Source organism: Acomys russatus, chromosome 2 (genome assembly GCF_903995435.1).
Source record: "Acomys russatus chromosome 2, mAcoRus1.1, whole genome shotgun sequence".
Lineage (NCBI taxonomy): Eukaryota > Metazoa > Chordata > Mammalia > Rodentia > Muridae > Acomys > Acomys russatus.
The window spans coordinates 2,039,054-2,052,052 of NC_067138.1; the positions used below are offsets into that span (position 1 = coordinate 2,039,054).

A 12,999-nucleotide genomic window follows, 5' to 3' on the forward strand; every position below is an offset into this window, starting at 1 on the left:
ACAGCCTCTTGAATGCTGAGATAACTAATGTCCATACTATACCTGATTTTAACAGACTTTTTTTTTTTTTGTCCTTTTGCTTCTCAAAGAGATATAAAATTGTATTTGAGAAACTTTAGCCATTCGGAACTTTATTTCCCTGCTCTGTCTGTTCCAAGCTTGAAAGCCTACAGTGCTGGGTCACGATCTCAGTTGTTTCAGCGCTGATGTGAAAGAACAGTTCACAACATAATCCAGTGTCTTAGCCACTTTCATCGTCCCTGTTGGCACAGTCTATGAACATCACCTCTGGGCTGTTGTAAATAGTTCTCACCTGCCCTTTCTCTGTTTTCAGCAGGCAGCTAGAGTAGCCACTTTTGTTTGCTTGGTTTTTGTTTGTATTTTTGTGATAGAGTCTCACAGATTGGCAGCTGGCTGTGTACACCAGTATAGGGTTCTGCCTGCTAAGTGCTGGGATTCTACACATGTGCCACCAAACCTATCTTGGAGTGGTCCTTTTTAAACATGTCCTAGGTTACATCAATCCAAAAGTGTATGACTTTGTATCTCTCTCAGAGTCAAAGCTCAGGGTTACACAGTCTGCACATGGGCTATGTCTGCTCTGACTTCTTGACCGTCGGTTTCCTGTAGTAATCCCTGTAAGCTTACTTAATTTAGATGATTTCCTTGAAAAACCAAATAAACTTTCTCTCATCCTCTGTTACCTTTCCACTGTTACCCACAAGAACTTACTTCCTCATCTTGATTACATCTCCTCAAATACCTCCTTTTGTCCACCCTGGTTAAAACAGCACATCTCGACACCTTCAACTTTCCCTGTCCTCTCTTCCTGTTTTTCTCCATAGCACATCACACATTGAATTCACTCTTTTGTCCTCTACTTTGAACGTAAGCTGCATGTCTGTTTTCAGAGCATTTGTCATAGTAACTGTAGTTTCTAGAACAGTGCTGTATCATTGGAGCTCAATAGGATTTTGAATATTGAATTAATAAATGAGTTGTATATGACAGATCCTATGCACCTAACCTCCAGTTAAATGAGTCGGAGAGTTGTCAAACCTTGCACATAAGCATACTTGCTGGCACATTCTCAGCTTGAACACTAATGAGGTAAACCTAGTAATTTTCCTAATATTATTTAAAATCATTTCAATAGACTTTCAGAAGCCAATATACTGACAGCATACCCAAACTAAAGTGACGTTTCTAAGGCAAAGGCAGTCCTCTGCTGTCTTTCCCAGGATTTTTAGTAACCAGCTCTAGGTTTGTGTTATTTTTAAAAAACATTTACTTTGGCCAGGCACTGTGGCACACGCCCACGATCCCAAAAGAGGCAGTTGGATCTCTGTGAATTCAAAGCCAATGTGGTCTACAAAGTGAATCCAGGACAGCCAGGGCTACACAGAGACACCCTGTTTCTCAGTTGAGATCCCCTCTTCCCAGATGACCTGAACATATGTCAAGTTGACAAAAAACTGACTAGCATAGCAGTGCTCAGATTGCGGACGCACCTCGTTGCATCTAACGTTTTTTTATAGGTTCAGGAATTGAACTTGGGTCTTTAGGCTTGTGCAGCTGGTATTTCTACCCACTAAGGCATCTCCTCACCATATTTCTGTCCTCATGATCAGTTTAGTGAAAATTGCTTATGTGTTCATTGCTAAGAGAATTAATCATTCATTGGAACTGTTCCCAAGCCAGTTAATTAATCAATGAGTGCCTGAACCTTTTGTGATTGCACATACATGTTGTACATTTTAACACCGTTAAAGGTTGAAGGAGAATTCAGCCTTGTTTTGAAATTGTGTTAAACAATTTCCTGTCTCAACATCTCTGACCTGAAGAATTCCCTGACCTCTAAAGCTGTCTTACAGTTTTTGCCTCGCTGCTAGCACTTGGCCTTGGTAGTGAGCCTAGCAGCTTAACTGTAGGGTTTCTCTGCTGAAACTGAGAATATGCTAGTAGAAGAGAGAGATGGTTCTTTCTCCAGAAGAAGGGAGATTGTCCTCCTAAGATTCTTCAGTCTCATTGAGAATTATGTGGTTCTTAGAAATGGACTTACTCTTAGTATAGTCTTATGGGAAGCTGTGACAAAGATTGATACCTGAAATCTCACTGTCAGACATATTGTACACCTCACCCCCTTTTAAAATTCAGTTGTAAAAGTTTACATACACTTGAATTTAATTCTTAGATCTCTAATAAGGACAAATTCTGATACGAGTAAGTTGTGAAATTAATGATGTCAAATCCTCATTAATGCCCTGTAAGGCTACAAATATAACTAAATACTTCAAATTAAGGTCAACTCTCCTAAACTTCATTGATTCCAGAGAGATTTGGGCTGGGTTCTGAAAATCTGCTTCAAAACATATAGTTAGCTACTAATTAATTTATTTAAGCATGCAGTTGTGTCCAACCTTGTGTCATTGCAACACACCGTTGCGTTGTCACCTAGATCCACACTCCATTCTCCAATAGCATTATCATCTGTAGAGCTCATGCTCCAGAACCATTGTCACCTACAGAGCCACAATCCAGAACTACAAGAAAACAAAAACAAACAACCGCAATTTTTAGGAATTTTACAGTCTGTATTAAGCCACATTCATAGCTGTCTTTGGACACATGGGGCATGTAGACCACAGGCTGGACACACTTGAATATGTACATGATTTCTCTTGAAAACTTAAAATATTTGTAGAATACTTTTGTTTGAATTTAAAAACGGACTCAGTTCTGTGTAATTTCTGTATATGCTTGTTTATATGTATTTGTTCCTATCAAATAGGATGAAAGATTACATACCAGGTTTTTAATCTTAATTTTCTTCTGCACACTGGGAATAGAGACAGGCTGAGAGGTGTAATTAGCTTCCCCTCTACGTTTTATCATATTCTTTCATTTGCTTAAAAAAGAAAAGGATAATTACTTCTAGAAGACTTCAGTTTAAGCCGGACCTGATGTCACAGTTTGTAATTCGTTCTACTCAGGAGACTGGCTGCAGCAGAAAGCTCACCAAGTTCAAGGCCAGCCTAGGCAACTTAGTGAGATCCTATCTCCTAGGACAAAATGCCAGTTAGGATTGCTGATATCGCTCAGTGGTGAGCCGCTTACCCAGCCTGTGTGGTGGTGGTAGTGTTATTCTACTTACATATCAGGGAGCATAGGTGCCTTTTTATTTCTGTTGTTCTTTATTCCTATCTTATAATGATTTATATCAACTTTTTAATTACTTATATAGTCAAGGTATAGTGTATGCACTATTCTATTATTTACAAACAGTATATGTCATAAATACTTTGGGAATACTATAGCCAGTAACCAGGTTTTAGTACTGTTTTTTAGCCATTCTAATAGATGCATAATATCATGGTTTTAGTTTGTATCTGTGTAGTGATGAATGCTACTGAATATTGTGTGCTCATTTTTATACTTGTGTTGTCTTTGATGAAGTGTCTAGATCCCTTCCTATTTTTAATTGTGGTACTTATTTTCTCATTATTATTTCAGATATAACTCTTATTGCCTGTATGATTCTGAAGTATCTTTTCCATTCAACAGCTTGTTTGTAAATTTGAAATATAACTTGCTAGTCTTTTATGGCTTCTGGTTTTAGTACCATTTCTAAGAACTCCTTTCCCAACCGTGAGACATAAAAATTTCATTCTGTGTATTCTCCCAAACATCTTACAGTTTTATGCTTATATACTGGCTGCTGGTCCATTTACATAGGTGTGAGTGCGTTGTCGTCACTGAAGTCCATTCTTTGCTTTGTCGTTATAATTACACTTATGTGGATTAATTCCTGACTTCATTCCATGGTACTTATTTATACATTTGCCCTAATACTGACATCCAACTCTTGATTTCTGTGGCCCCACAATCAGCCTTAAGTCCAGATAGTAAGTATGGTTTCTTTTTGTTTGTTTGTTTGTTTGGGGTTTTTGTTTGTTTGAGACAGGGTTTCCCTGTGTAGTCTTGGCTATCCTAGACTCATTTTGTAGACTAGGCTGGCCTCGAACTCACAGCGATCTGCCTGCCTCTGCCTTCCGAGTGCTGAGATTAAAGTTGTGTGCCACCATGCCCAGCCATGAGTATGGTTTCTTAAAATTTTGTTATTTCTTTTCTCTAATTCTATTTCCTTTCTCTTTCCAAATAATTACAAGGTTAGCTTGTTTACCTGTGATAAATACTGATTGAATTTTGATTATTGTGTTTAGTCTATTGATGATCATAGGGGCAGTTAACTCTACTATATTGAGTGTTCTAATCCATACATAAAGTGTTTTCCTTACCACTTATTCTGGGCTTCTTTGCTTTCTATTATAAGAATTAGAATGTTTCAATATGTGCATAGTCCTCAAATTTAGATTTACACATATTATTGGAACTGTACCAAATTTTCTTTTACCAAATTACTTTTCAGTCATCTATTGCTTCTGTATAGAAAACATATTCTTATATATTTGCGGTAGTTCTCCAGTATTACAGCTATAGGAAAGTGACTTTTGGCTGCCTGGTTTCCATATTTGCAGTGAATGCTCAATACTTTCATAGTAATGGCATGTGGGTGTGTGTAGGCCACAGGTCAATCTCAAGTGTCTTCTTCAACTACTTCTTCCCCTTATTTTTTGAGACAGGCTCTCTGACTGAAGCTAGAGCGCCATGGTCTGGCCAGATTGGCTGGCCAGCAAGTTCCAAAGACCCTCCTGCCTCTACTTCCCCAACACTAGAATTACAGGAGTATGTCACCACACCCTGCTTTTTACAAGAGCGCTAGGGATCCAAACTCAGGGCCTCATGTTTACCCCACAAGCACTTTACCAACTGATATTTGTGACAGCATTGGATAGCACCACTCTGGACCCAAAATATATCTGACGTAGCCTGGATGCTATGAGAATCTTGAGAGAAAAGGAAATTTCCGAACAAGAATTCCGTGATGCTTCTATCACTAGAACTGAACGATAAAGCATGACAATGAATAGAAGTAGCTTAATGTAGTTAAGGAAGGAAATAATTTGCTTCCGTAGGTATTTGTCATTGAGACACTGTTTTTATATTTTGTATATGAAAATATGTCTGTCAGTGTCAGCACTTAGAAACTTGCTCTTCATTGGACACTATCAAAGTGCTCATGACAGAATTAAGGGATTCCATCAACCTAAATTTGTCCTTGTTCAAGTATAGGAGGTTAATATTTAAGAAATGGAGGCGCTAGGCTAGAGCGATGGCTTAGTAGGTAGGGACCCTTGCCACTAAGCTTTGTGACTTGAGTTTGATCCCTAGAATCTACGTGATAGAAGGAGAAAACCATCTCCAGCAATTTGTCCTTTGACTTCCACATGTACATACACACGGATGTGCACACACACAAGAAAGGTTTTAAAAAGAAATTGAGGGAATGGAGAGATAGTGCCATGGTTAAGGATACTTCCTCAGCTGGGAGCAGTGGTGCACGCCTGTAATCCCAGCACTGGGGAGGCAGAGGCAGGCAGATAACTGTGAGTTCCAGGACAGCCTGGTCTACAAAGTGAGTCCAGGACAACCAAGTCTACACAGAGAAACACTGCCTCAAAAAATAAAATAAAATAAAATAAAATAGTGAAAATAAGAGAGAGAGAGTATTTACTGTTGTAGAAGACCTGAATTCAATTCCCAGCACTCACATGGTGCTCACAACCACCTATAACTGCAGGTCCAAGGGGTCATCAGGTACCTGCTATGAACATAATGCATATGCATGCATGCCCTCAAACATTCATGCACATAAAATAAATAAATGTAAAAGAAAAGAAATGGAGGGCTGGCCGTGGTGGCGTACACATGTAATCACAACATTCAGGAAGCTAAGAGCAGGATTTCTACTTCAAGGCCAGCCTGGACACATAGTGAGACCCTTTCAAAATGTCAGTGAAGAGATGGACGTTCCAAGTAAGTTAAAGAGAGTGACGACACTAGAGCAGAAGCCTCTCCACCTGTGCACAGCATGGTCTGTTGGCCAGCACACCAGCAAGACAGGCTGCAGGATGACGGGCATTTATCTTCTAAGTTTCTCCCCTTCGTGGGTAGAAAGAAACCTCTGGTTACTGTTAAAAGGGAAATGCTGGTTTAAAAAACAAAAATCAAAAACACAAAACAAAACAAAAATCTGCTGTACCATTATTTTGACATTGTAGGGAAAAGAAATCAACTAAGTTTGAGTAAACTAAGCAAGTACATGTCACTTTGAGAATAGGGTGGAATACTTTTGGTTTTCATCAGTGACCAAAATATTTTAAAAGTTTTGTAGTCAGAAGTTAGCACTAAGATACAAGGTAAGATGCTATTTGATCCAATATCCTTTTCTATGATTTTACACAGCTAAAATCATTAGGTCGGCCTCATAGGAATGTAAAGCTAAGTGGACTGCTCTTAAGTGCTAACCAGTTTGATTTTTTTTCCACACTTTGAAGATGAGAGCCATAAGTAGCTATATCTAAAGAAATTTTTCTAGTTTATCCTTTCCTTTTGGATTTGTTTCTGTGAGTCTTTGCTTTCCTGTAAGCTTGATCACAAGGAGTTAACCACCATCCGATAGAATCCCAGCTGCCTTGTTTATGCCCACTTGTTCATAGCCATAGGGCTTCAATAGAAGTAGAGAGAGTTCCTTTCTCGCATGACTGTAGTAATAAATAATAGCCATTGAGCACTTGCCGTTTAGCAGGCATTGCTTAAAGAATTCAGTTGACCAACTCTAAGCATCACAGCAGCCACTGAGAGAGTCCTGGGAGGCCTGTCTTATTAATAGGAAAGCTAAGACACAGCAATGTATAATTTGCCCGGGACAGTAAGTAGCAGGGCCAGGATTTGAACCCAGCTGTCTGTGTGGTTCTCGCATGTCTAATTCTTACCTGTTGTGCTTGCATGGTTCATTGTCTTCATTTTCTCCTATTGTTTTACTTTGCATTGTCCTTAGCTACAAGTAGCAGGTGCTGGAAGAGTATGTGTAAAATGAACTTACATCAGTCATCTGGAACCATAGAGCAGCTCCAGAAACAGCTATGATTCCTTATACAAAAATCTTTTTTTTCTTTAATGTCACTTAGGAGAACTGAGTATGTGTGAGTGTATTGAGATTTTTTGGTGGTTGATTTTAATTATTTTTCTATAAAATAAGGACAATTATATTTTACAATAAAACTGAACTATAATATAATAAACTTTATGCCCTTATAACTGTATTTAACTTAAGAGAATAAAAAAAAGAAAATGAATATTTTCTGCCAAAAAAATGACTTGTCAGTTTTCCTAATTGTGGAGGATTTTGAGTATAGGGACTGATTAAAATTTGACCTTGGATAAAAAGATGGTTTTATGGAATCTGGTCCATTTTGGAAGCAGCTTTGAAATAGCAATCAGCAAATGGATTTTCATACTGATTGCTGGAAAAAAATGTAGATTTTGTATACATTACCATTTATAGGTGGTATATATAGCAATAGACATACTTATGTTTATGTGTTTTATAGCTTCTTTTTACCAAGAATAGCCAGGTTTTATGAAGAATAGAAATAAAGTAAACAATCTTAGAGCATCCTGAATGTTCATTGTAGATTTCTGTAATGTTAGTCCTTAGAGCTGTCTTTATGTAGAATTTTAGTTGAAGGTAAATATTAGGATAATCTCTTAATTGTTTTCCTAAGATAAATTCCAGCTCACATAAATACATTTTGTGTACGAGGAGTCACATACATACATAGTGGTTAGCCGAGTATTTGGACAGTTGGATGACTTGAGAGTCGTTTATATGAAGTCTGCTGACCAGGCTTCGGCACAGGGTCATCCTTTGAAATGAAGGTGCCTAAAACAATATCAGTGTGTATGGGAGGGACACGGAGGGTTGAATCCGATTTCTCTTCCCATCACTTCTTAGGCAACAAATTTTAAACAAAATTGTTTTCTTTATTTTTCTATTCAAGTTATTCACCATTGATGAACATTGCTTGTTTTATTAAATCTTTTGTTTTGCTGCAGTGACTTAAGGGCCAGCTTGTAACAGCGGAGGCTTTGACAAAGCACCAGAGGATTCTGTTAAAAAGTTGTGTTTCGTAATTGTAGTTGTCGTGTCAGAGCCTAACTGACTTGGAGCTGAAGGATTTTTGTGAGATGAGTAGCTGTGCCAGCAGGGACCCAAGTCTCCTGGGCTGGCCGCGCTCTCATTAAGATTTGCCGCTAGCAGTGGCGGTGTTCAGCATGTATGTGACGTGCATTCTGTTATTGTATGCTTGGCTTGTCAGCCTGCAGCTTTCTGACACTCACTTATGTCACTCTTTATTCAGAGAGGAAGAAGCTTTTGATAATTTGACAAGACAAGCTCTTAAACGATCTAGGTCATGGCCTTCACTGTCTGTGATTGTGAACATATTTCCTGAAAGCCCTGTCACTCATCACAGCTACATTTTCTCCCGGGGAGCCCCAGGCCTGTCCTGGTCTCTTGTCAGCTCATACATTTTGGTTATTCATACACCAAATACAGTTCTGGGGGTTTTTTCTTCCCTTTTGCAAATGCTAGCATGTTAGGAAGGCTAATCCTTTCTCCTGTGCTGTGTTCCCAGCAGGGCTGCGTTCAAGGGCTCTCTCTAGTACAAGGCAGACAACTGGCCAAGGGGAGCCGAGGAGGAGGAAAGGCCGCTTAGCGCTGTTTTTGTGTTTGTTCATTGTTGTGGAAATATGAGAACTGGTGGCAAGGGCCTTGTCTGTTGAGCACTTGAGTCTTGGTCTGCTGTCAGGGGCTGTTTAAGATTGAGTGTTTTATTTTCTTTGATGTACGCATTTGAGAATAGGGAAGTGGGAATTAAACAACAGATGCACTAAGCCGTTGTTCTCATAAAACAATAATTAGCACCTGATAAAATTCAATATGGGTCGAAATGCTCAATATAAACTCTCAATTCATCTGGCACAGCAAACTGTGTTGATTCTTCTTTGAATTTTATGAATAATAACACTCAGTTATTCATGTATGTTTATTATCTAAAATACAATAGATAGGAAAACTAGTTTAGCAAAAGTTGGCAAACAGTGTCCCACATTGCAGAAACAGATGTACGAGTGTGCTTTGTGTGTTCAGTTGTGTGACTCGAAGATGCCCTTTGGGTCTGTCTGCCTCAGTGCCAGTGAGGTGAGCGCACCAGGGCAATCATAGTACAGTTGTACTCTGATGAGCTGCCCAGCTGACTACTCATTCAGTTTAAAGATTTTAAAATAAATTAGACCGAGTTTTCAGTTACAATAGTTAGCTTCTTCCTTTAGAAATTATTTCCATCTAAATTTTCCATGCAATAAATATATAAACCTGAATAATTTGCCATTCTGCTTGGTAAGAAATCTTAAGATACCTGTGTGAGAATAATACTAAGGAATGCTAAAAATAAAAAGAGCCACCAGAGCTTTAGCAGATTTTTTAAAGTAGAATTTTAAACATTGGTTAATGACTGCAGTTATATTCTGTATTTAAAATGAACAGGCATGTTTTCTGCTGACCCCCACTTTGAAGTCTTTTTCTAACCTTACATAGTATTACGTATAAAATAGTCAACTGAAGCTGTGCAAAGGAATGTTAAATAAAAGTACTTACAAAGTAGCCAAAAATAATATTTTAAATTGTAGTACCACTATCTAATAAAAGAAAAGTTCCATGTCTTTCACTACTACTAAATTCCTGTATCAGTCATCATCTTCATGTACAGAGAAATCAGGTGATTGTTCAAAAACCAAGTAATTCTTTCTTTTATTACTAAATTGCTACTACACCAGAAAAGGTCACATGGTAGAGTGGCGGTCTGCCAGTCTGTGACAACTCAGTGATTGTGATTTTTCAACCGTATTATTCTGAGGATACTGTGGTAATCAAGAACTATCCATAACTAATGTATAAATAACTGCTTGCTTATATGTATAATAATCCAACTCAAATTATATGTATACAACAAAAAGCTTATGCCAGGAGGTAGGAAATGAGTACTTAAAATATCGTACATTAGGTTTTGTATATAAGTATGTTTTTATTTATCTGCCTTAAGAACTTAGGAGCTAACAACTTTGTGGCTATTATTTATTTGGTACTAACATTGTCTTTGCTTCTACCTTTAATTTTCTAAAATTTGTTTCTTTTCAGTTAGTGGTATTCATCCAAAAATCACTGGCACTATATATTTTATGATTCTGCCATTAAAACTGGGAAGCTGACCACTGGGCATTCTAATTTACATACTTTTCTATAGAAAAATTACATAAGTTAGATAGGCTTAAAGTGTACAATATGTAGCTCTTTCAGCTGTGTTATATATCTTTTGTCTAATCACTTATGTGGTGTTTTCAATGAGACTTTGCTGTTCACAGTTGCTGTCATCAACACTCTTTTCTACAAAGGTGGTCACAGTGCTGAGCTGAGCAGAGCTGTTAGAGACTGTTTCCTCAACAAGGTCCTAATTCGCCATAGAGAGATGGGTGTGTGACTCGGGAAAAGGGTCTCTCACTGGGGTTTGTTGCTGTTGCCCTGTATTTTTTATTATCTATTCTGACTTCAGAAATTTTGAGTTTTCATTGTTTTAGATTATTTCTCTATGAATATGAACATGCCAATTTTTGATGCTTAAGAGAAAGGCCATGGATCTTAGGGGTTTATTTTTGTTTTGTTCTGTTTTTCTTTTTCTTTCTTTCTTTCTTTCTTTCTTTCTTTCTTTCTTCTTCTTCTTTTTTTTTTTTTTTTTTTTTTTTTAAGTTAGTACCAAATAGTTAGATAAAGGTTAGCAGCAGCTATTATAAATAAGTACATAATACAGTCAAGGTTTCTTAAAATTGGTGCGCTTAAATTGTCTTCTGTTGCACTACTAAAGTTCGGAATGCTCTTTTAAAAGATAGGTTAGTCTTACAGATTTTGACCACTGCTCTTGACTTGCCAGTTTAACTGAGTTATGGCTCTGTATCATGCTTTACTCCCCAAACTTCTAACCTGAGGAAAAGGAGACGAAACTTTGTTACTGGCTTCCTGACAATGGCAGGGAGTGTGTTAAAGCAGTGTAAAATTCAATTAAACTGTCTAGCCAGGTTTTTGAAGCTGAAATGCAGACCCTTTCTGTTAAGCTTCTTATTTTCCTGTGACCGACACCGGTGGATGCTGGGTTATGCCAAAACCAACAGGCTGTAAAGCACCTTGTTTCATGCTCCCAGCTGATCAATATTTTTATTTTACAGGCTTGCCCAGAAATCTGGAGGCAGTATCACCTAACGGTGAGTAAAAACACCTTTTTATTTTCCCCAAGACCCAGCCTATTTACCCTTCTCTGAACTGCTGACCATAAAATATAGACAAGCATCTTCTGCAGCAAGATAATAACATCTGGAGAGTCTGGACTGAGAAAGCATAATACACCCACCCTCTTCTACCCGCTGCCTGTCCTTTATTTTCCTGTTTTTAAAAGATTTCAACTAATTTATATTACTCACGTCACTGAATGATTATATCATGATACCCTCAGGCTTAGACTGTGTTCGTTAAATTAAAGGTGGCAAGTAGGCTGGAAACTATACAGCAGTGGAATGAATACCCAGTGTCTTTAGAATGTTGTGTTAGCACAGTCCATAAGCATACAGCCCACAATATCACCCATTATTATTTTTGTGCTTTTACTGAAATATTATACATTGTTAAAGGAAACTAGAAAAAGCGTAGTGTGCCTTTCATATAGGACAGTTCAATTCTCCTGTCCTTAAACTCTCTTAAAGGGTTTGAATTTCATAAGTACATGCCTAATACTCCTATTATTCAATTCTGATTTATTGTGATTTTAGTCTTAGTAAAAGCAGAAAATAATTATTGGTATATAATCCAGTTGACCAATGCTCAACGTTATGAAGTCTTTGACTCCCCAGCTTAAATAATGTCAGTAATTCACTGTTGTCTTACCAGTCATTTTAATGTACTAAGTTGTACTGAGAGACCGTTTCTTTTCATTATACACTTATATAGCATAATATAATTAATAGTTGTTGAAGTTTCATATATAAAATATTTTGTGTATACTAAGACAGGTCAGAAGATAGAAAAGACAGTTTTTAGAAAACATGTCTTTGCCTTGCTTTTCTCTTATAGAAAGATAAAGTGAGCCAACTAGTAGAGTCATCTCCCATTGTCTGTCCAGGCCACAGTGCAGGGTTATTTAAAGTTTCAGTGTTAATAGTAAATGAAAGTCATATTCATGTCCATATATCTTATACATACATGTAACAGATGCAGCCCATGGATTCCATCTGTGGTATTGTAGCAACTCTTTGGTAACGTAATAATGGTAAAGCCCCTAGAGCCTAGCCCTGATGAGAATAGAATTGTTCTTGTGTCTTTCAAGATCACAGCATCTCTGTGTGATGGTACGGCACTACTAACTTTTTTATAAAGTAATATTATAGTAGATTTGACTTTGTTCTCTTAGCTTTTCCACTAATATAAAGAATTTTATATGATGATTATGAAGAATAAAAATTAGCTTCAAATGTAACAGAAGTACTTAAGCCTTGTTGAGTATTTTTTTTTTTTTAGCTTTCCAGAAACAAATTATAAAAAGAATAAAGATCTTTTAAAATAAAAACAAAATAAATTCACCTTTATTAGAATATAATATATCCAATCTGTAAGAATAACAAATTCAAATTGAAAGTTCTCATATCTGGAAACCTGGTTGATTCTTTCAGAAAATGTTGAAGTGACCATTGTAATTCACGACTACCAGTCTTAATTAACAGGAGATCTCTATGCAAGAATAACTATAACACTAGTATGCTTACAAAGGTGTAAATAGTTTATCGGTCCGTCTAAAATATAATTATTTTCCAATTATTTAAATTGCCTTATCAGTATATGGATAATATTTGAATGCCTGTAATTAAGCAGTATTAAATATTGAGTGAAAGCAAACTGCATGCTGATTTTAGCCATCTTCAACCCTTTTACTAGGC

At 37.2% G+C, this 12,999-nt stretch overlaps 1 protein-coding gene across 2 annotated transcripts in view; it reads left to right on the forward strand.

The window, feature by feature from the left end:
- The window catches only part of Zcchc7 (zinc finger CCHC-type containing 7), a 175,451-nt gene that overhangs the window by 140,260 nt on the left and 22,192 nt on the right, over window positions 1–12,999 (forward strand). For both annotated transcript variants that reach the window (XM_051157465.1, XM_051157456.1), the window contains exon 6: window positions 11,242–11,277. In XM_051157465.1, the coding sequence (XP_051013422.1) occupies window positions 11,242–11,277 (36 nt within the window). The remainder of the gene's footprint in view (window positions 1–11,241; window positions 11,278–12,999) is intronic.